General features: G+C 47.6%; 1 protein-coding gene across 5 annotated transcripts in view; it reads right to left on the bottom strand.

Annotated features, from left to right (window-relative positions):
- Nucleotides 1-24,070, bottom strand: part of GALNT18 (polypeptide N-acetylgalactosaminyltransferase 18) — a 351,336-nt gene that overhangs the window by 49,915 nt on the left and 277,351 nt on the right. For 4 of the 5 annotated variants that reach the window (XM_015068718.3, XM_053203484.1, XM_053203482.1 and 1 more), the window contains 2 exons: nucleotides 11,533-11,718; nucleotides 3,330-3,467 (listed from right to left, as the gene is read on the bottom strand). In XM_015068718.3, the coding sequence (XP_014924204.2) occupies nucleotides 3,330-3,467; nucleotides 11,533-11,718 (324 nt within the window). The remainder of the gene's footprint in view (nucleotides 1-3,329; nucleotides 3,468-11,532; nucleotides 11,719-24,070) is intronic. The other variant, XM_053203481.1, reaches the window with a different exon arrangement.

Below are 24,070 nucleotides of genomic sequence, written 5' to 3'. Positions count from 1 at the left end.
CATGTCACCTCTACTTTTGCCTTCATTTTGTCAGACGAAGTCCTCATCTTCCTTCTGCTCTCAGCTTCTCTGTTGCTCTGGAAGTGTTTCCTGACCCACATCTGGGTGTAAGGTCATGGCCCCATGCTTCATCATCATTTCCATTTCTCTTACTGTAGCGCTTGGTGTGCTGTGTTCTTACTGCTTCTTCACGTGCCTTTCTCCCCTGTCTGAGCAGGCTGGGGCTATGTCTTTCTCATGGTCTGTGACACGGGCCAGTCCTGGCCCATAGCAGACAGTAAATCCATGTGGAATGAGTGAATGAGTGAAGAAAATGAACAAATGGATGGCATTCCCAAATGAACAACACTGGCAGGTGGACAAGGGTAAAGTTCTTTCCCTCATGCAGCTGGCGACAATCCTGAGACTGAAAACTGCCCCCTCAGATGATGTAACTATAACTTCTAAGGTTTTATAACCTGCCAAGATCACACAGAGTAAGTGGCAAAGCTAATGTTCGGAAGCTGGGTGTGTCTGTTTCCAGATGCTGTTCCATCTTCGCTGTCCACACTAGAGCTGGGATGAATCCAAAGACCCCGCCTCTTGGACGTGGAGCTCCACCATCCGGGGGAAACCCGTTCCCACACAATGGGGCCCAGAGGCCCTTCTGCCTGTGGCAGTCATTAATGGGACCTGTGAGTGGATTAATGGGCTGGGTTATAGACTTGACCCAGGCCCCACTGAGAGTTCCAGGAGGTTATTTGACCTGAGCAATGTAGTTTGGCGTAAGTTAGCACGGAAAAAGTAAGAAGAAGCTTTACCCCCAAGAAGACATCTGGTCTCTGCATTTCAGAATAAAAATAATCACCAGGAAGAATGATTCAGCCTCAGCAAATCCTCTTGTGGCTGCATCTTGCTTTGCCCATCTTCACCCTGTTGCCCCCATTAAGAGTTAATTATGCTCCTTGACAAGCCAGCGTGTCTCTACTCTGTCAGAGCCCAGGCTGTGGAGGAGCCAGAAGGGAGGGGAGGCTGGCTGGGCTCCCTGAGCAGGGGCTGGCAGATGAACATGTGGGTGTGGGGGTCAGAGACCTCTGCTAGCCCCAGGGATGGTTAACACTGCTCAGTCCTTTTGGGATGATGAGAGAATGGCTTTTCAGCACACCAGAGTAAAAGCAGCTCTAACTAAGGACTCAGATCCAGATCTCAACCCTGTATATGCCACTTACTATTTGATCAACGAAAGGTTTCTGGGTGTGGTGGTGAGGGCTACATGGTAAGTCTGCTGTACATTTCATTAAGATGAGACCCTTTTGCTTGGAAGACAAGAATGCTTTTGGTAAGGCCCAGTACTGCAATGGCCGTATACACAAACCTCCACTGTTGCTTTCCCGCTGTAGTTAATACTGTTTGGCTGATACTGTTCAGCTATAGCTGACAGCTTGGTGAGAACATGAATGCAGAAGCTGGCCCTAGCTCACAGGGGTTTGGGGCCAATGGTTTCTCCAGAGCCACAGTAGCATAACCCTCCTTTTTGGATTGGGTCCAACCATGGCCAAGCATCATATACAACTTGCTATGGGCAGAGTGCAGGGGGACCAGTAACAGCTGTGTCCTCAATATGGCCCTAGGGAGATAGATGGGGTTGATAGGTACTTCATAGTCTGGTGTGTTTCCATGGGAACAAGAGGATGTGAAGCTTCAGGTGAGAAGTTTTCTGGCACCCAAATTACACCAGCCTGAGAAATGGAGATGCAAGGGGCCACTGAGTGATTTCCTCAGGACATGTCAACCATGCCATGGAAACTCTTATGGGAGGATCTGACTCCCTCCTATAGGTTGGTCTGCTGGACAACAAAAGTCTGATTGGGGGACAGGATTCCTGGGATCCTGGCTCTGTGTCTTATAGCATCCTAGGATGTCAGAGTTGGGAGGCCCACTGAGAACATGGAGGCCCATCCTCAGCAAGCATTTTCCTCTCACCCCAACCCAAGCAGATGCTATGCCTGTTATATTCCTGGCTGAGGCAGGCCTTCAACTCAGTTTTGACCACAGCTTATTGGAGGGGAGGTCACAGTTCTTCTGAGTTTCATCCTAGAATATCAAAAAGGTCTGCAGGGATTCTCTCCAAAGAGAGGGAGCAGAGTGCTATCAGAAGCTGATGTTTTAGAGGGTGCCTGGGTGGCTCAGTCGGTTAAGCATCCGACTTCGGCTCAAGCCATGATCTCACCGTTCGTGAGTTCAAGCCCTGCTTTGGGCTCTGTGCTGACAGCTCAGGGCCTGGGGCCGGCGTTTGATTCTGTGTCTCCCCCTCTCTTGGCTCCTCCCCTGATCACACTCTGTCTCTGTCTCAAAATAAATAGAGATTAAAAAAAATTAAGAAAAAAAGATGATGTTTTAGACTCAGTTCTGTGTTAATGACCTATGTGAACATGGGAAGGTCACTTTGCCTTTTTGTCACCCCCCACCCTGGAACAAGGTGGTGAGAAATCTATGTAGTTTTGGGGGCTTGTAGCTGTCAGCAGAAAAGCTCTATGTGTTCAGGAATCAAAGACCAGATGAGATATCAAAAAAATCAATCAGGTATCATTGAAAACACTTTAAGAGTTGAATCGTCCTGGGAACATTGGGATAATGGTAGAATTTACCATATTAAAGGTATTTTAACCTTAGAAAATACAAATTGTCAGGATATATATTTATATAGCTGAGACATTTTTCTATTCTAGGAGTACAGCATTATTTTGCCCCATTTAACATAGGGAGAAACTGAGGCCCATAGATGTTAAGACACTTGACTGAGAAGCAGCTTGGTCAAGATTGGTTTGGATCCGAACCACATCTGTCTGCATCCAAACCCTGTGCTCTGCCCTCCATAAGGGTAACTGCTCTGTGCCAAACAACAGGGGGTTGGCACCTCCCCCCAAATACAGTGAACTCAAGAAGGTTGTGTTCCAGAACTCCTTTCCTAGAGGCTGTGCGTGTGAGTGGAAAGCATAAGCCCCTTCGGTGGGGGAGGCATACAGGCTGGTCACTAGAACCTCAGGCACCCGTTGTTTGGGGAACAGTGGGTGATTGGTATGTTACCTCGCAATCTTAACCTAACTGCAGGGTTTTGTTTTATTAAGTAGCACATGCAGGTTTGAGGCTAGAGCTAAATTGCTTGAGGCTCCAGAGGAGAGACTAAGCACCTCTCAAGGGAACAGAGAGGTTCTGTCTATGAAACCAAATGCTGCCTTTTGCCCGCTGGTCTACCAGAGGTCCCGTGGAGTCAGGCTTTCCCCTGACTCTATACCTCTCTCTGGCCTTGCTCTCTGTGTCTGAGTGAACCCCAAGGGGCAGGTCCTTACCACTCCATAGGCAATGATGTCCGAGTACATCCTCATCTCCGGGTACACGCTGACCAGGTACCACCGGAAGGTCTTGCACTGCAGCTGTTTTCTCAGGGCCTTCCTTGCGGTGATGTCCCCAATGTCGATTCCAGAGTCCTGCGCGGGTGTGCAAATGCAGAGATACAGCCACCACCAGGACATGGCTTCTCCCCAGACCTCCCAGCCAACGTTCCTGGAGACTGCCTAGTGAAGGGAGGATGTGGGACCTTAACTCCTTCATTTCCCCACATGTCCTTAGCCCCATGACTGTCCCCATGTGGGCACTGAAACGTGAGGTTAGCACTGATGGGGACTGTCACCAAAAGCCTTTGAAAATAAATAGAACAAGGGGGGCCTGAGTGGTGCAGTCGGTTAAGTGTCTGACTTCAGCTCAGGTCATGATCTCACGGCTTGTGGGTTCGAGCCCCATGTCGGGCTCTGTGCTGACAGCTCAGAGCCTGGAGCCTGCTTCAGACTCTGTGTCTCCCTCTCTCTCTGCCCTTCCCCCACTCATGCTCAGTCTCTCTCTCTCTCTGTCTCTCTCAAAAATAAATAAACATTAAAAAAAATAAATGGAACAAAAAAACCTGTGGTCTTGGTGTAGGTGGAAGGAGCTGGAGCACACAGTTGGAGTACAGTTTTTTCTACCTCATGCTAGAAGATGAGAAGTTCTGAGCTGTGGGGGGAAAGAGGGAGGGAGGGAAAAAGTGGAAGGTGGAATAGTACTAATTCAAATACTATTCCTAATAACTGCGGCAGAAAAGTCTTTGCAATGCTAGCAATGTGGTAGGTTCTGTCCTGCATGAAACCTGCACAGAAGTTTATATGCATGTATAGCGGCCCACTTAAACCTATGGGGTAGCACTGTTTTATAGATGAGTTGAGACAAAGAGAGGTTCAATGACCTCTTGCCCAAAGTCCTACAGCTGATAAATGGTGGAGCTGAGAGTTGCACCCAATCAACCCAGGTCAGGAGTTCGCATTTTTAACCTATGCTATGCATCTAGAAGAGCCTGCCCTCTGCCTCCTAAGACCAGGTCCTTGTGGGAGAAGCAGACCCTCTCTTAGCTTGGGGGTCTTAGTGTAGAGAGTAGTTGTGTCTCTCACTTCCCAGGTATATCAGAGTGGTGGCCTCTGAGCCATCAAGGTATAGCAGGCAAGAAGTGGTAATGGAGACATGGATGTGTCCTTGATTTAGAGAGAGGCCCCCATATTCCTTGTGGTCTCAGAGCAAAGGGGAGAACACTGAGTCCCTGGGCCTGAACACTGGCTGTGGAACAGGGCACAGAATCAGCTGAGAAAGAGTTGATGTCACAGCAGAAGATGGTGAGGAGTCTCTCTAGCTGGGGATCAGGTGGAGACTCCGTGACATCTCAGAGGATGACACCACGGAGCCAGGGACCAGAGAGGGCACGTGGTATTTCATAAGCCCAGAGTAGGGAGAGAGGAAGACAGGGAAATAACAGCTCTCTCCCACTGGCACTGGCACTTGTGTGCTGGCTATGTGAACCTCCTGCTTCTAGCAACAGCTCTGGGGATCAAGTTACTGGGGTTGGGAAGATCATGAAATGAACAGAGTTTGAGTTTGAAATGTCTGAGAAAAATCACAAAGATGGCTGCTGCACGAATCTGCACGTGATCAGGAGAAGTATTTGGTATTCGACCATGGAGGCCTGAGTAACAAGAGAGTGTAGATACAGAAGAAATACATTTATTTTTCCCACCAGAATTTAGGTAACATAAAAATGTGAACCTACTACAGCCTGAAGTTTAAGTTCTAGACTGCTAAGGGGCAGTGTCTTCTGAGTACTTCTAGATGACCTCATCTGTAATTTGCCTATTCCTCGGCTCCTGCCCAGAGAACTTTCCAGCAACTGCTACTTGGCCTTTCTATGCTGGATCCAGGAAACATGTTAGACTAATCTCCGTGCCCCGGACCTACCGCTGAGCCTGGACTGTATTGATGAAAACTAGGTTGAGAAAATATTTATGAAGTATTACAGATAAAAGCTGGCAATAAATGTAACCTGCCACTCACCCCAGCCCCAGCACCAGCCCCACCCCCACCCCAAGGGATCTGTTAAGTATTAGCTCTTTAAACTTCTCTGCCCCTTATCCTGATATCACAAAGGTATTTGCTAGGACCCAGGCCTTCCCCTTCATGCTATCGTCGCCTTTATCTGACAAATTAACACTGTGTCTCAGCATTTACGGGGAGCCACTGGAAGAATCTGTCTCTAGAAGGCCCCCGTGCTTTCCTAAAATTCTGGGTTCCCACAGGAAAACTTTCTTTTTACATTCAGGATCAAGGGAAAGTTGGTCTCTCTCCTTATCTAATCGAAGGTGGGAGAAATACCCATCAGAGGCTCATTTCTACTTCTAGAAGATCCAAGAATCAGAGCTTTGCTCTGCTTATATTTCTGGATATCATGCCCCATCCCCTTTCTGGATATCTGCCTTTCCATTTTAATGGTTCAGGACATCTGTACAGTGTATTTACTGTAAAATGCATCAAACTGTTTTCAGATTGGGGGAAGAAATTGAGAAATAAGCAAACTTTCTCAGAGAAGGTCACCTTGACCCTTATTATTAGAAAACAATAAATGTATCACCCCCTTTGCCAAATAGTTAGTGGATTGAATAGAGTCCCCTGTAAAATTCGTGTCTACCCAGAACCTCCAAATGTGATCTTATTTGGCAATAGGATCATTGCAGACAGAATTCATTAGAGATCTGCAGATGAAATCATTCTGGATTTAGGGTAAGCTCTAAATGCAATGGCTAGTATCTTCATAAGAGATAGGAGGGGGGTGGCATTGAACACACAGAGTCATAGAGACAGAGGGAGAGACTGGAGTGGTGCATTTACGAGACGAGGAATATGCCAGGAGCCACCAAAAGCTGGAGAAGACGAAGTATCCTCCCCTAGAGCTTTTGGAGGGAGCACAGCACTGTCGTCACCTTGATTTGGGGCTTCTGGCCTCCAGAATTGTGAGAGAGTAATTTCTGTTGTTTAAAGCCACTCAATTTGTGGTAATTTGTGATGGTGGCCCTTGGAAACAAATACACCCAGCCCCACAAAAAGCTGGCCAGTATTCCCACCCGTGTGTACAGCCACATACACAACATCTTGTAGCTAAACCTAGAGAAGGGCCATCACTTGTGTGCCATGGTGAGTCATCCCTGGCACTCAACCTGTCTTTGGGCAAGAGAAGGCGGCGGGGCAGGGGGTGGGGGTGGGTGAGGTGGCTAGAGTTCCCTAACCTGGTGTAAGAGAATGTTGATGCTTTGCTGCAGGCTGACTTCCTGTATGTTGATAAACAAACTGACTTTCAATCAAAGTAGAAAGGATGCCAGAGCTGGCAGCTCCTCTGGCCATCCCAAAGCTTGGGACTGAACGTGGAAAGGAAGCAGGTCATAGAGCTGGCGGACCTGGTTGGTGCACGGCAGGGGGAGGACTTGGCATAGAAGGCGACCGGGCAGGATAAATGCCCTGCAAGGGCATTTGAAAGCTGGGGTGGGAATGCAGAAGGCAGAGGCAAGACCACCCACACCGAGAGGTAAGACTTATCTGGTGCTTTTTCTACTTGCCGAGCACCCATCAGAGCCTTTATGTACATGAACTTATTTAATTTTCAAGGCAGCCACTGGGCAGGGTTGTGGGGTCTGACTCTCTACCTGCAGCTGGGATGCTGGAGGCAAAAGGTTAAGTAAACAGGTAACAGATGTGCTGTGGTTGAGCAGAAGGTCTTGATATAGCACCACAGCAAGGGCAGCCAAGAAAACTCTTGGGGAAGGCACGCGGGGCATGTGGCATCCACACTTCCTCCCTCTTTCTTTTTCAGCTCATCTTAAAAAAAATTTTTTTAATGTTTATTTTTGACAGAAACCGAGCATGAGTGGGGGAGGGGCAGAGAGAGAGGGAGACACAGAATCCAAAGCAGGCGCCAGGCTCTGAGCTGTCGGCACAGAGCCCGATGCGGGGCTCGAACTCCCAGACCGCGAGATCATGACCTGAGCTGAAGTTGGACGCTCAACCGACTAAGCCACCCAGGTGCCCCTTCAGCTCATCTTTAGTACATGCCAGGTGCTGTCCTAAGCACTGTGCATCCAAAGAGGAAGAAGGCACAGACTGTGCTTGAAAGGAAGGCCCAGACAAGTAAACAGACTCTGTACACAGTGTGAAGCACAGAAGCAAACAGGGTGTTGAGGGAGAGCAGAAGAGGAAGGAGCCCTTAGTCCATCTCACTGTGTGGGGCAGCCAAGATGGTGGGGAGGGAAAGGCGAGCAATCAGAGAAGGCTTCCTGGAGGAGGTGACATTCAAGGTGAATTAAAGACTAGCAGGATTAGTTAATCTAGTATTACTCAAATCTGGCAGCCCCAAACCGGCACCCAGAGAGCTCTGAACAGGTTCTGGGACCACTACATACCTACTCATCACAATCTCTGAGGATGAGACCCAGAATTAATCAGCTGGTCTGCAGATCTGCTTTTAGGAGCCACTGACCGAGGGAGAAAGGAATTACACACACTGCCAGCAGATCCATTTGTTAATAAGCATCGGCGAGGTTTCCCTGAGCTCTGATCATGTGCCCTGGCTTGCGCTAGGCATGGTGACACAAAAATGAAGGATACAATCTGTCCCCAGGAAGCCTGTGGTCTAATGCAGTGGCTCTCAGCCTGGATGGATATTAGAATCCCTGAAGAGCTTTCCAAAAAATGATCCCTGGTCCCCTTCCAAACCAATTAAGTCATAATCTCTGGGGCTGGAGCACAAGGGATTTTAATGTTCAGCCAGATTTGAGAGCCCCTGGGGGGGGGGTAGAGAGAGAGAAAGAGAGACAGACAGACAGACTTTTACACAATAGAACATTCTTTCACAGGATAGTGATGCAATGACACAGGCATACATGCAAAGGGGGCACTTTCTGTAGCTGAGGCTGACTTTCTAGAGGAGGGGTCACTGGAACTGAGTCTACTAGGATGGAGGGAAATCGGTAAGGGTGGATGCTGGGGGAGAGGCAGAGGGTAGGGAGGTCCAAGCAGAGAGGACAAAATGAGCAAACATACAGAGAGAAGAAATAGCATGGAATAGATGGGCAACTCTGGAGCTCTCACTGTCCTGCAGCCTACGGAAACTATAATACAGAGTGGGGGCAGGGGGTTATGGGTGGGCAGAGGGGTTTATGCCTGATCTGGTGCACAGTGGAGAGTCCGTTCAAGATTTTAAGCAGGGCAATGATGTGGTCACTGTGAGTTTTTAAAAAAATTTTTTAATGTTTTATTATTTTTGAGCGAGATAGAGTACGAGTAGGGGAGGGGTAGAGAGAGGGAGACACAGAATCCAAAGAAGGCTCCAGGCTCTGAGATGTCAGCACAGAGCCCGGCGCGGGGCTCCAACCCATGAACCGTGAGATAATGACCTGAACCGAAGTCGGACACCTAACTGACTGAGCGCCACCCAGGTGCCCCACTGTGTGTGTGTGTGTGTGTTTTATTTTTATTTTTTAAAGATAACTTTGGGTAGTGTGGAGGATAGATTTGAGGGGGTAAGTCTCGAGCCAGGGAAACCAGAGGCTCTTGTGCAGGAAAAGACAAGACCTGAACTCAGACGTGAGGTGGGTAGGAACGGACAGAAGAGTTCAGTGATGGATTGGGAATGGGGCTTAAGGGAAAGGAGGATCAGAGGAAGACGTGTTTTAAGCTCATAGATCTGGGGAGATGGTGGTATCCTCAACTGTAATGGGAGGGAGAACAGGAGCAGCTTTGGGGGGAAAAGATGTTCTCCATTTTTGGCAGATCCATTCTAAAGTGCCTGAGGGAGCACTCAGGAGATCGACGTGCAGCCACAGGTCTGAAGCTAAAGGCAGAAGTCAGGGCTAGAGGTATTAGTTAGGAAGTCGTCAATGGATAGATGGTAGGAGGACCCAGGAATAGATGGGACCACCAGGGAGTAAAATGAGAGTGGTTGGCCAAGGGTGGATGCCTGGGTGCACTTAAGCATCCAGGGGAGGTAAGCATTGCCCACAGGGAATTAGGAGCAATCAGAGAGAGGTGGGGATATCCTGGGGTGTAGAATCAAGGAGCCAAGCAAGTACAGAATTTCAAGGAAAAGGTGGGATCCTGGAGGTTAAAGACTTTAAAATGTCCATTAAGCAGTTAAGATGCTTTGTCAAAAGCAGTTTGGGGGCAATACTGGGATGTGACTTGAGAAGTGAATGGAGGGGGGAAAGTGTTGATTGACTCTTTTCAGAAGTCTCAGAAGAGGCAGGAGATGGAGTCTGGACAAAGCAGGGAATAGTGGGGGTCAAGAGATAGACTTTTAGAAAACACACTGACCACCTTCTCCATCTGAGGCTTTATCCTGGACACTCCCACTGCTCATCTGCCTTCCCTTTTTTATTAAAAAAATTTTTAATGTTTATTTTTGAGAGAGAGAGAGAGCGAGAGAGAGAGGGAGACACAGAATTTGAAGTGGGCTCCAGGATCTGAGCTATCAGCATAGAACCTGATGTGGGGCTCTAACTCATGAACTGTGAGATCATGATCTGAGCTGAAGTCGAATGCTTAACTGACTGAGCCACCTAGGAGCCCCTTATCTGCCTTTCTTGAGTTCACTTCCCTCTCATCCTACCCATTTGACCGGGTTTGAACTACCCTCTGAGAAGTCACAGACACACACTGAGTTTCATCATTTTCCAGTTACTTTTCTCTCTTGGTTCTCTGCCATTCATTGGATTTACTATCCACTTCAACATCTATCAGCCACTATGAGGGGAGAGGGCTAAAAGATTGCAGCTTTGGGGTACAGAGAGAAGGGGGCAGGAGTGTGGACAGGACTCTAAGAGACTACGGATCTATGATACTTCACTGCTAAGTTCCTGGGGGACTTTCCAAGTGTTCTTAACATTTTGCTATCAGAGGACACCCACAGTGGGGCTCAGCATGCTCCCAAGAATACTGTGATCCAACTCCCACAGCCACAGATGGGTCTAGAAGGCACTGCTGTTTCCCTAGAAACACTCCCACTGTCAGGGATGCAATCCTGGGGCTGGTTCATTAAGGTTGCTCACACTCTGGCTGGTACTTCTTGGCTCCTCTTCTCCCTACTGGTGAAATGTCACTGGTCGTGGGAGTACACATCCCAACCCCACCCCACCCCACCCCACCCCCCATGATAGTGGAGGTGATGGGGGCTGCCTAAAAGCTCCTGCCCATGGTCCAGGTAACCTTCAATCACTCCGCCAGGGCAACATTAGCTGGGTGGAGAGGTCAGGGAACAGGACCTTCATATGGAAACGTTAGGCAAAAATCAACCATTTCTCTATTAGGAAGAGAGAACTGAAGCTTTTTAAGGGATTCCCAAGGGGAAAGAAGGTCATGCAGTCAATGGCTATCTCACATAGTGCAACATAACCAATGATCTCCAGGCAGACAGGCTGGTAAGCAGGTTGGGATCCCGTGGCTGGCATCTGTTGGGGTTCTCCCAACTCAGTGGTCCAAGGTCATTTCCATGTGACACATGACAAGGCAGAACCATCTACTAGAGAAACATTGCTTTTTCTCTGGCATTTCTTAAATGTAGGTGATAAGAGGGATAGAGGACAGTGGCAGGCAATGATGAGATTCTGTGATGATTAGAAACCATCCAGAACAGTTCCCTTCTCCTCCTGAGGGTCCTGTGAGAGTGTATCCCCTCCTCATGCATGTGGTTCCAGAAATCCCAAAGGCATATGGACATTCCTATTGCTCTGGTCACAGGTTCGATGGAGAAGCCTAGATACAGTCTACAGGGAGATTAAAGGGAACTTTGGTGAATTTTGGTAATTGCTGGTATATTTGTATAGCAGAGAGGCTGAGGACCTAGACATGAAGTAAAGTTGGAGCCACCCGGTCTGATGTTCTCATTTAAAATGAGGATAACTGAGGTCAGGAGAGAAGAAGTCTTTCTTTAAGCATGCTGACCAGGGACAGGGGTGGGGATAAGACATGGCTTAGTGCCTCACAGTCCGCCTCTTTTCTCCCACATGTAGTATCTTTTGGGGCTGAGAGTCTACTCTACCATGGATAATAAGACTCTGCCTGATCTATAGGAAAAGGGGTTAGTCCCATATTTTTTGTGTTTTAATGTTTTTTCCGACCAACCCTCCCCCAAACCCCATCCCCACAGGGGCTTCCTACCTCTTGGGGTATGTTCCATGCCATGTAGACATGGCTTTTAAATTCATCCATCCAGACTTCAGCCACCCTGAGGGCATTCCTGCGGACATGGGCTGTGAGGTCCTCGGTGTAGGGCTTGTGGGCTCGCTCAATGTGGGCAATCCGAGAACAAGGCAGGACTTCCACACTCCCGCCACACTGCCACACCTGTAGAAGACACAGAGTCACTCACCAGTGCCCAGACCTGACTCTGAGCCACTAAAGTAGGCCTTAGGTGACCATTCAATCTGAGCATGAACAACTCCAGCTCTCTTCATCTTGTCTCTCCAGACTACTGTCTACAGAAGGGGTGAGCTCTACCTTATTTCTACTCCTATAGCAGGAAGGTTATTGAGTCATTATTTTGTGTCTTGTTTCTTGTTGCTGTGGATTTACCAGCAAAGAATGCACCTTCTTTTTCCATCCCTTTCATTCCTGCAAAGAAGAGACTAGACATTGTGTGACCAATGATCTGGGTTCTCCTAGCCCCTGACAGAGAAGTTAACAAAAATCTTCATAATGGTCTCTGCAGCAATGCTTGACCTAGAGGAACCAGTAGAGACTCCCAGCAGAGGTATCATCCTAAAATGGCCCACATGGGCCAGACAGAGATTAGTGATCACCAGAGGGAGTGAGCCTGTTGCCCTTCTCCTGGTCTGTCTTTTCCTGGGCCCTGAGTTCTAATAGAACCCAAGAGAGAGGGAGATACAAAGAAGGCAATCATGTGAAACTTCTCGCTGACATCAGTGACTAGGAGCTTGAATCAGATGCAATTTGACTTCAAAAAATAAAGAAAAATGATCTTCTCTTCTGTGATCTTCTCTTCTGAGTGCCAAAGGACAGTGTCTTGGAGGTCTTGCCACAAATGTTGCAGCCACTCTGAACTTCCAATGTTCTGGGACGTGCACATCTTTTTGTCATTGTAGAATGCTCCTCCTTCTCCAGCTGAAAAAATGTAATCTCTCAAGATCCTGACCACATGACTTCTCTGTTGTAGAGTCTTTGCTCAATTTTGGGGGCAGAGCCAATTTCTCCCTCCTCTGGTCCCCAAGCTCTTGATATCGCAACTTCCTGCTTACCTGTCAGCCTCCTTCCCTCACTTCGTGTTCCTAGATGGAAAGAACTCCTGTCTCCTTCATTTCTCATCCCTAGCACTAACACAGGCTTGGTACATACAAGTAATTAGTAAGTACTTGTTGAATCAATATACGGATGATGATACTTAATCACTCAATCACTATATGATTGATGCTTAATAAATGTGGGATGAATCCGAAATACCTGGCCAGAGCTGATGAATGAGGCTTCTGAGGGAAAATAATCATTATTTCTTGGTGGATAGCAGTGATCACCTGTCAGATACTGTCAACCAGATAATTTGGTAAATAATGTTCACACTTATAACCTGTATCCATCAAGGATAGGTCTGCATCTAAGATAAGGTCAACTTTGTTTTTCCTTTTTTTTTTTGAGTCTAGTTAACATACAGTGTTGTATTAGGTTCAGGTGTACAGTACAATGATTGGAAAATTCTATACATTTCTCATTGTTCATCAAGATAAGTGTTCTATAAGGTCAACTTTGGATTTCACTAAGTTACTGTGTGTGTGTGTCAGGAAGAGAATGCTTTCTGTTCCACCCGTCTGTTTCACAACAGTTGGTCCCTACAGACTGTCAGAGTTGGAAGGCAACTGATCGCCTTTCCACTCTCTGAAATTGTCTTGCCTTCAGTATATAATTTATGGCCAATGGAAAAGACACGAGCGTTCGCACTGAGGGTCCACCATGTACCAGGCACTGGACTGTGTATGTGGGTAGGTAGTATAGTGTGGTGGTTATGAGCAGAGGGTTTGGAACCAGACTGCTTGGGTTCAAATCCTGGCTCTGTTTCATGCTAGCTGTGTGACCTTGGGTACGTCACTCAATCTCATTGTGTTTCAGTTTCCTCCTCTCAAATAGGGATTAAAATAGTACCTCTTTCATGAGGTTCCCGAGGAGATTAAAGTGATTATATACAAAGTGCTTAGGAACGTGCCTGGCACATAATCATGTCATCAGCTCAGCTCTTACTAAACAAATTATATTCAGCAGGATCTTTAGAATAACCCTGTGTTACAGTGGTTATTGTCTCCAATTCCAAATGGGGAAACTGAGACCAAAGGCTGTCCCTTGTCCAAGGCCACACGGCTGGTACTGAAGAGAAAAGGATCTGTCTGACCTCCACTGAAGCTTAGGCAGGAGAGGAAGCCATGGAAGGCCTCAGGCTGTGCACCTTCATTTCCATGACCCGTACATTCTGGGGCTCATGCTGATTTCCAATTCACTTTGCCGAGATTTGCAATGAAAGCCTATGAATACTGTGAACATGTTACTGACAACACAGAGAGTCAGGGTAATTATTCTTTTGCAACCGGAACGGAGGCTGTTACTTGGCATATTTCAGCAACACAACACAGAACATGATTTGTAACAAAGCTCTTTTATTACAAGACCTGTTTCTCAAAGAGTCGCTTCACCATTTCGCCTTAGAGTGGGTGCCTCTGCTGTGGTTCTGATCACAAGGGTGGCAGCTGTACCTCCTATGCCCTCTAAGCGCACGGTAAGAGGAACGGTGTGAACTCACTGTTGGACTCTCGAATCCACTCCTGTTTTCCTTTTCTTTGACCACGGCCCTTGTCTAGACCACTGTCATGTCTCACTTGAACTCTGGAACAGCCTCCAAACAACCGATCTCCCTCCTGCCTTCCTCCTCCAGCCTCTTCGCCTCCCTGCGGCCAGAGTGATCCTTTTAAAGTGTAGGGTGGATCACATCCCCTGCACCACACATTTCCCAGCATGGCCCTGAGGCCGTGAGGCCTCCTGGGGCCCAGCCCTGCCCTGCCTGTCCCTCCAGCCTAGTGCTGGCTCCCCCATATGCTCTATGCCACAGCCACGCTGACATGTTCTACATCTCCCAGCATGCATGTTTGTCCTCCCATCTCTGGATTTCTGCACATACAATTATATACCCCACCCCTGCCAAAGCTCTCCTTTAGACACGTGCTAAATGGTGCCTGGACAGATCATGGGTTTCCAGCAGAGTTGGAGTGGCTGGGCCAGTGGGAGGACATAGTGTTTGAAAGCACAGCTTTGGAGCCAGCGAGAACTAAATTCAAACATTTTGCCTCTGCCACCTGCTGCAATTCCACCTTGGGCAGGTCACTTCTCCCAAGCCTCAATTTCGCCCAGGAGAAGAGGGGGATGTGCAGATTCATCATGTTCACCCTGGTGCTTCAGTCTGAGCACCGCATGGATGGCAGTCAAGGAGGTAGGGGCAGGACATCTGGGCTCATTCTGTCCCCACTGCATGCCTGCTGACGGGTGACTGTGGGCCACTTAACCTCTTGTCTATGAAACACGTATAATAGGTTGTTCCTGCACACGGCTCTGTGGGCTCAGGAAGCCTTGCAGTAAGCCCTCAACGTGCACACATTATTATTTTATAATAACCTTATCATCGCTGCTATTTGGCTCTTCCTGAACATCCACCTCCGGGGGAAAAAATGACTGCAGAGGACTCCCACGTCTGGCTAAAGCCCAACAGAGAAGAGATAGGCTGACTTCCAGAGTGCCTGGCCCAGTGCAGTAGGGTGAATCAGGCTCCTCCTTAGAGACTAGGAGCACTTGTTAATCTAGAAGTCACTCCCACTCTCCTACCTTCTCTGCAAAGGAATTCATCTATAGAGGGGGTGACGGCATCTGTCTTGAATGCAGCCTGTGGGTTCCTAGCAGTCTCTGGGCATTGGAGCAGAAGATGTGGATTTGGCATGTTTACCCTGCTGCTTCTGGACCCTGCCCAATGACAATGAAATACACAAGAGGAAGCCCATGATCTCTGATCCCCAGGTGGTAAGTGGCTCTGCTGACCAATGACTTGACACAGAGAGACTCTCAAAGGTCTGACCCACAGCTGATCTTGGAGACCCTGTCATGGAGGGTAGACAAAGGATAGGAAGGAAAATCACTGGCATTTGGACCTTCTGGAAAATGATATCCTAAAACTTCCATGGAAGCTTGGTGTGGGGGAAGGCAGGGGTGAGGAAATGAGGAAGGGGAGCTGCATCTGGGACATGTCACAGCTGGTGTGAAGTAGAAAGACCCAAACCAGATAGAAACTACAGACAGGAATGATTGTGCCAGAGAAGCAGGGCCACTGGATGGACGGTAAAGGTGTGGGACACAGTGATGGCTTAGCCTTGCAAGCTAAGAGGAGGGTGAGGGTGCCAAGAGGAAAGAGGGCAGGAGAGGTGGGTACCAAAGACATGGCTGAGAAGTGAAGGTCAAGGGTCAGTAACCAAGAAGGCAGATGAGGTCACAGGGCACAGGAAGCAACTACAAGATGGAGAGCTTGGTTTTTACATGGGGTGCATGTGACCCCAACTTGTTATCACAAGTAAGACACGTGCTCAGTCCCACAGCTTCTGGGGATACTTGACACATGTCAGCCCTGGATGTAGGCTAGATCTTGTGGCTTCTGGATGGGCCCTGGGAAATATAGTTCTTGACCACACCAAGTTTCTTCCTGTCTCTGTGCCCTCGCACCTGCTACTCCATCTTTCTGGGATAAATCCCACCCCCCCCCCCCCCCCCCCAGTTACCCAGCTCAAATATTACCTTCTTTGACCTGCCCATTAGATCCCCTCAGAATACTTACAGTGCCCCACCCTTTTTCTTGGGAACACTTATTCATAATACTCCCACTTATGTGTTTATTCAAGTCTGTCTCCTGCTCCCTGCTAGACTATAAGCTCCAGGAAGACAAGGATCATGTTGTATTCACCAGCACCAGGCATATGGTATACATTCAATAACATAAACTGTTATTTCAATGAGTGATTCCAGCAATCTCCGAGTCCTGGGCTTTCACTAACTATGGAGAAGTGGTTTTAACTCGCTCAGCTGGATCCCCTAATAAAGGCCATAAACATAAAATGTGGCCAGATTTGACTGAACACAATGACTTCCTTCAGACCCAAGCAGTTTTTCAGCGACGCTCTGACATTTAAGTGCACACTGCTGTAACTGAAGAGAGTCACTTTGGCTGCAGAGCGTAAATGAACGTTGTAAAACCTGGCAGGGCATCAAATGAGTGTGGTGGAAAGCAGGCGGCTTCATCTTGTGGAACGACGAACTAGTGTGGAGAAAGCCCTCGGCCTGGCCAGTGTTTGCAAACACCCACAGAGGAGATGCTGGGCTTGCCCTCAGGTGGGACCAAGAACGGAAGTAGATGGTAAACAACAGTTAAGCAGCATGAAGTCTCACTCACCACCAGCCCTTCCCAGAGAGCCCTAATCCTATTAGTGTTTCCAGAAAGATGCAGCATCCACCTGGGAACCATCTGGGAAGGCGGGTCTTGGGGGCTGATGGAAGAGGGTTTCCATCCTGCCTCTGTTGCCCATTAGCCTTTGACCTGAACCTGTCTTTGGGTGTCAGTTGCCTTTTTCTTGGGGATAATGATACCCTGGCAGGTTTAAAAGAGATGCTGTATGAAAAGCTGCCACTAGCAAAGACAGGCATGTAGTGGGTTCTTAGGGAAAGGTCAGGTTCCCTTTCCCCTTCCAGGCTGGGAGCTGCTGCTAAAAGGTCAGGGTCAAAGGATTTGAGTTTATGTTCTGTTTGTCACTTCTATAAACAAGGCTGTTTCCCTCCCAGGCCTCAAGTTTCTCCTAGCTGCCAAATGGAGGAACGGAACTCAGTGATGTGATAGATCCCTTCTACTTGCATTTTGTGAGTCTACGTTTTCTTGCCAGTACCTCAAATGATGCCCAGTATTTTGAGACGTGACTGGCAGAGTTGTAAATCCGAAGTTGTAAAATAGAGAGACACTGGAGGGAGGCGACAGGATACAGCTTGACCATTTCTCCCACTCAGACTCATGATCACTCTGCAGTCTATGTCAAGGAGAGCAAATAATACTTCCATGATAAATGCATTTGCTTGTTAATGTCCTTCTGAAGCACCGTGTTGAGGATTCTGAGGCTCTGAATCCTTCTGAGAAGGATTCCCTGGGCTCAACGGAAAAGTGTGCCACAGTTTATTAGTGATGCTTCCTGGAGGCAAGGGATTGGGGGTGGTGGCATCTCAGACTTGTACTCCATAGACCTAGACCACAGGACCCCAAATCCTGTCCAGCTTTTATCTCCACATGACTTTTAATGAGCTCTTTGCTCTTGGCAAAATGTTCCCCCTATTCCTTTAGCATAAAAAGCCTCCTTCCTGCTCTCCATCCATCCAAAGCCAGCCTGGCCCAGTTCCTCCAAACTCCTGAAACACATGATTTGTACCACTCCTGTGGTCCGTATTTCTTGGCTCATGTTGTTAATTATCTTTTTTATGTGTAACTGTTTCTCCTAACTTGGCTGTGAAATGCAGCGACCAGAGTAGAAAGCCAAACCAAGCAGGCTCAGGGAAGAAAGACAAGGAGGATGGAGGTTGAGGCTGAGGCCTGAGAATAGCTGGCAGAAGATGAGAAACTCATTTCCAGGGTGGTTGTAGGGTCAGAAATGCAGGCAAACCAAGACGCTGACCAGGGCTGTGCAGGGCCCCTATTCCTCAGGCGTCTTTCCATTCTGCACCCTGGGCACTTGGCTCACCTTGGCCCTAGGCCTGGTCCTGCATGGGAGTAAGAAGGGAAGAGGGGTCAAGTCTGGGCAAAGCTAAGACAAACGCCAGAAGCCACCAGCAAACTGAGGTCAAGGGCGTGAGGCAGAAGAGGAGCCAGGATGGGGACAATGTAAAACATGGAGCCAAACTCCCTCCAAAATGCACCTCACTCCCATACTTGCAACTTTTAGTCTCCAGAGAAAAGACCATGTTCCTTAACATGATTTGCAAGACCTCTGAGACCTGGTCCTTTCTGTTTGCTGCAGCTTCATGTTTCATGCTCTGCTCTCCTGTTACATCAACTTCTCTTAATTCCTAGGATAGACCTAGGATTCCTAGTCTCGGATTCCTGCCCTGCACCCCATACCATTCCCTTTACTGGAATTTTCCTCCCCTCCCCCTGCCCGCAGCAATACATTTATTTGCCTAGTGATTCCTACCTACATTTCCTGGCTGTCCTAAATTTGCTTAAATACCTCTGCTACTCATTGCCGTATTACCTATACTTCCTCTTGCACAGCACTTACAATAGCTGTGTGCAAATGTACAGTTTAAAGACACATAATATAAGGAAAATCTATTTACCTAGCACCCTGCTTACAAAACAGTACAGTAGCAGTAACTCAGAAAACTCTGTGTGCTCTTCCTTCCTCCCAAAGGTAACCCATTATCCTGAATTTTGTTAATTTCCTTGCCATCAACCTAAACTATCTATATTTGGTTTTATCTGTTTTTGAATGCTACATAAATGAAAGCATATCGTCTGCATTCTGCAACCTGCTTCTTGCTTCATTTATTTTCATCACCATGGTGTTCCACTGTATAAATATACAGCAGTTTACTTATGCATTCTCTTGTTGGTCGACAGTCTGGTTGTTTCCAGTATAATGAGGAGCGCTCCTTGGAACATTCTTACGCACGTCTCTTGGTGCCCAAGAGCAGGCGCCTCTCCACGTATTTACACTGCGGTGGAATTTCTGAGGCACAGGTTATATACACATTCGACTTTCCCCAGGAAGGTGAAAATCTTCCAAAGCGAGTACACCAAGCTCTGCTCCCACAGAGCAGATGAGCACTCCTGTTGCTTTGCAATCTCGCCAACATTTGGTTCTGTCCAACGTTTTAATTCTTGCCGATGGGTGTGGAATTCGCTCTCACTGGAGCTTCAGTTTGTAACTCCTTGACTTTCAGTGAGCTGGAGCCCTTCCTGTTTACAGATCTGCACTACCAGACTGTGAGAGAAGACCCAAGGCCACCTAGCTCTCATGAGGGAATCCCTTGGGCCTCCACGATAGGTGCTTGATAAATCGTTCCTGCATGAACGCAGGATCAAGAACCTGGCCTGACTTCTGAATTATCCCCAGTGCACTTTACTTGGTGCTCTTCCAGGATCACAAGGGTTGATATTGCATTATTTTAGAGTGTAAGAAAACATTTTTAAAGTCCATGCTTATTCTTCCACTGGACCCCATGGAAAAACACTCCCTGGGGATACAGTTTCCCCAAGCCCTCTTCTTGTCAAAACACTGCCACAGAGTCCTCTGGACAGAATTGATGCTTGGGGAAAAAAAATGATGCTTTTTCTTGGAAGGTGTCCCTGAAGGGGTCTGATTTTGGGTCAACCCTAAGAAGCACTTGAAGCACTTTCCCTGTGTGAAAGGGAGTCTTCATAACTATCAGAAAGCAGCAGGAGGATCCATCTGGCAGAATTCCAAAAAGAGACCAGCTGGGCTGGAATGTCTGGAAGCTTTTCATGAAGAAAAAGTTAAAAGGCTGTTTTGCAGGGTCTTGAGATTTGCTGAGATAGCTGCTTCCCTACAGGAAACCCGGGGGCCGCAATGGCCCCAAGCTCAGCAAACTAACCCATCATACACAGGGGACTCTGCTTTTCCTCAGACGCCACTGCTCTATTAAGATTGGGGCCATGGGAGTTCACTTCCTCATGGGAAATTTCACGAGGATTGCTTTGCAAATTGAGATCAGAAGGCATCTTTTAATGGTTCCGACCAAGTAGAGTTTATTCATGGTTACTTCAGGTCTCCTTCTAGCTAACAGGCCTGGTTAATATTGCCCACACTCAAGCTAAGTTGGATTCATGACAAAATGGAAGGAGCTGGGCCTGAACATACGGAGGCTGGCAAAGCTGAGACCGGAGTAGGGTGGTCTTCAAGGGTGTGGTAGACTCGTACTGCTCACTAATATGTCTGTGCTCCTTTACATCTCCCATCCTCCCTTGCTGTCAGGAGGGACCATGTGAATAGCTGTGCCCAATGAAATAAATAGCTGCCACTTCCTGGCCAAGGGCAGTAAGTATCCCATGTGGGAAGTCCATGAACACGTCTACCTCCCTCCCTCCCAATCTGCTGGATGTTTAAAGCAGGATGAACCTGAGGTTCAAAGATGGGTAACCCCCCAAAGGAAGCTACCTGAGTCACCACGTAGAGAATGGCTGCCCAGGACAGCCTCCCACCTCTCAGGAGACCGATGTGAGCAGCAAACAAACTCGTCCTGGGTTAAGCCTCTGTGGTTTGGGGGCTACTGGTGCAGCTTTTGATCACCTCCCTGATGAATACAAGCTGCCAAAGAGGCAAAGTGACCAGAGAGGCTCGGCTTCTGCAATACCGATAATCAGGGGTTCAGTCTACTGAGTGGGACTTCATAGCAGAAAGTCCCAGGCATTGGGAGAGACTATTCAGAAGGCAACAACTTCCCAACTGCAGGTGATAAGTGCATTCCGAACATGACGCCACCAGAGGCCGAGGGTACAGACAGTAGATCTAGTCCCAAGGAGTGGGAGAGGGAGCTAGCTACCACCGGCAGGCAGGGTGTCAGACCTTCGCATAACAGGCTGTAGGTGAGAGTCTGCTTCATGTTCAGAACAAGAGCAGAGGTCAAAAAGCTAAGAAGCCAGCAGGGTGGAAAAGGAAAAGGTTGGGGTTTGGCGGTCACACACAGTCCAGAGTTCCTCAGACCGCTAGACAGCAGCCCTGTGGTGGCTCCGCTAATTCTGGAGCCGGCCAGGTGAGTCTGGGGCCGGAGCTGCACCCCAGCCTTGGTCAGGCAACACCGTCTTGACAGGGCTGACCCTTACAGCTTCCCAGGCACGGCAGACAAGCCAGGCTCATTCCAATCCAGGCATTTCTATAGAGCCCAAACTATAGAACCCCCCAAGCTCTGAGAAAGAAGTATTGACTAAGTTCCAAATCAGGGTCCCATTGACACGTGTGCTGTCTACTCTAATCAAGTCTTTGTTTTGAGCTAAGATCTCTGGCCCCATTACCATCATGGATGCTTCCAGAGAATAATAATAAGCTTGAATGTCACGGGGACTCGGGGAGCAATTTTCTGAAATCCAAATAAAACTCTTCTCATTGCTAGTCTGAGAGTCATTTTTATCAGATAACTTGGCCCATCCATTTACTCCAGAGTGCTCAGTGCCCTCTCTGGTGCGTTAAGTCCCTTTGAATTGCTGTGAGCATCTTCTCCTTGTGGACATATTCAGAAAATCCCACTCTATCCAGCTGCTATTCAAAGCTGAGCCCCTGGACTATGTTTAATTTATACTTTGCTATATGAAGATGAGCCACTTACTCATTTAAAGTGTTTCCTTTTTTATGTCTTTAATCATGGCTGTTTCTTTCCTCTCTGAGAAGCTTAATCTAATCAGAAACAAATCCTACACATATGAATGGCTCATTAGCATGTCCCAATCAAATTCAAATTGACTGTCCATATCAGATGCCCCCTCAAAAGGGTGACACTGGCCCAAAGGATGACTCTTTGGACTAGTGTCTGAAGAATATAGCCCATGGTAAGTTAGGGGGGGTCCTTTCTGAAATGCAGGGTAACCAGGAACCACTGGAAGAAAGGATACACTGTGTCATCACTACCTCCCTATCCCCAGCATATTGGTGGGCATATGACTCAGTGACATATGAGATGGCATAGGTGGGAAAGTTTGGCAGACCCTGGGCACAGACCTTAGAGGAAGCTATGTGTCTGGCTCAAGCATTACCCTCACAGTTGGCTCAGTGGGACCCTTGAGGAATACTATTCAGATAATAAAAAGGAATCTGAGATGCTGAACATTCTCTCACTCAGAAATGGTATTTGTTCTAAGCAACCTTCCTCTTGCTCCATTCGAATTCAGATTTAAAAAGCTGGTGTGCTGGGTCTTTGCTTAAAGAGATTTGCCCTTTTCATGCGTGTCAAAATGAATTGTCAGCTTGGGCATCATCTCTGAAAGGTACCTATGGCAAACTCACATTAAAAATGGGATTTACAAAGGAGATCGGCATTGCAGTATAGAACTGAAGGAGCCCATCATTTCCCAGGCGAGCAAAGTGAGGCTCAAGGTCGCGTGATAACTTAGAAGCAGATTAGGAAATGTACCCAAGACCTAGGCCTCTTGAGAGACAGGAGGTCACTGTGGTTCAGAGGCCAGGCTCAGGGGTTAAACCGTGTTGGTGTCAAATCCCACACTTCTCATTTGCTGGACTGGCGACTTTAGGCAACTCATTTCACCTTCTAACATTCAATTTCCTTGTCTGTGAAATGGAGACAAAAATGACACACTGAAAAAACAGTTGTTGTGACAATCAAATGAGCTACGTCCCTCTGTGCTCGAGATTTATATATCCCGCTGCCTACACGTTACCTCCACTTGTGTATCTCTGAGGCGTCACAAGCTTGCCTTGTGCAAAACCAAGTTGTCGATCTCCTTCCCTGCCTCCCCGTCATCCCCTAGTCTTCCCCTCATCCAACTAATAGCCCAAGCCTAAACCCTACATCAATAATGACGTAATCCATCTGTAATCCCATCCTCTTTCTCCCCTCCACGACCAATAATACACCAGCAGTCAGTTCTACCTCCTAAGTATAGCTTAAGGTTAATCACACCTCTCAATCTGCAGAGTCAACAGCCTGGTCTAAGCCACTATTATCTTTGTGTAGACAACCCTATCAACAGCCTCCTAAAGTCTCTTTCCTTCAATCCTTGTTGCCCTGCAATCCTTCTACAACTATGAATCCGATCATGTCCCTTCTCTGCGTTAGTTCAATTCAACAATCATTTATTGACTACCCACTCTGTGCCAGGCACTGTTGTACGAGATGGGCATTTTGTCACTGAAAAACACATACAAAATCCCTGACTTCGTGGAACTTACATTCTGTGTTTTGTTGCCATAGCACTTGCTAGGGACAGAATTGTGTCCCGTTCCACCAAATTCATATCCTGAAGCCCTAACTCCCCCATGTGACTATATTGGAATAGAGCCTTTTAAGGAGGTGATTAAGTTAAATGAAGTCATAAGGGTGGAACCCTGATCAGACAGAACTGGTATCCTTATAAGAAGACAAAGAGACATTAGAACACTCTCTGTACCATGTAAGGACACAGTGAGAAGGTGGTCGTTTACAAGTCAGGAAGAGAAGTCTTACCAGAACCCGACCATGCAGGAGTCCTGATCTCAGACTCCTAGCTTCCAGAATAGGGAAAAAATAAATTTGCATTGTTGAAGCCACCTTGGTATTCTGTTATGGCAGCCCAAGTTGATGAATAGAATAGCACTTACTGAAATTTGTAACTGTATATTTATTCTGTGTTCTCTTTTATCAGCTGTCTGTGCTATTATGCCATTAGCTCTAAGAGGGAAGGGGCTGTGCTTATTTTCAAACACTGTATGTCCAATGTCAAACATTGTAGGCCCAATGACACCTACAACAGCCACCTAGCGACGTGAAAGGAGAGAACTGCATTAGATGCACACATCCAAGTATAAGTCAAGTGACCATATGTCCTGGTTTGCCCCTGATAATATTGGTTTTTACCTGTTGTTCCAGTGTAACTGCTGGTAGTACTTTCATTCTCAAAACT

This window comes from Acinonyx jubatus, chromosome D1 (assembly GCF_027475565.1).
Source record: "Acinonyx jubatus isolate Ajub_Pintada_27869175 chromosome D1, VMU_Ajub_asm_v1.0, whole genome shotgun sequence".
Classification (NCBI taxonomy): domain Eukaryota; kingdom Metazoa; phylum Chordata; class Mammalia; order Carnivora; family Felidae; genus Acinonyx; species Acinonyx jubatus.
The sequence above is the reverse complement of the archived record's forward strand: the minus strand, read 5'-3'. Positions and strand labels throughout refer to the sequence as shown.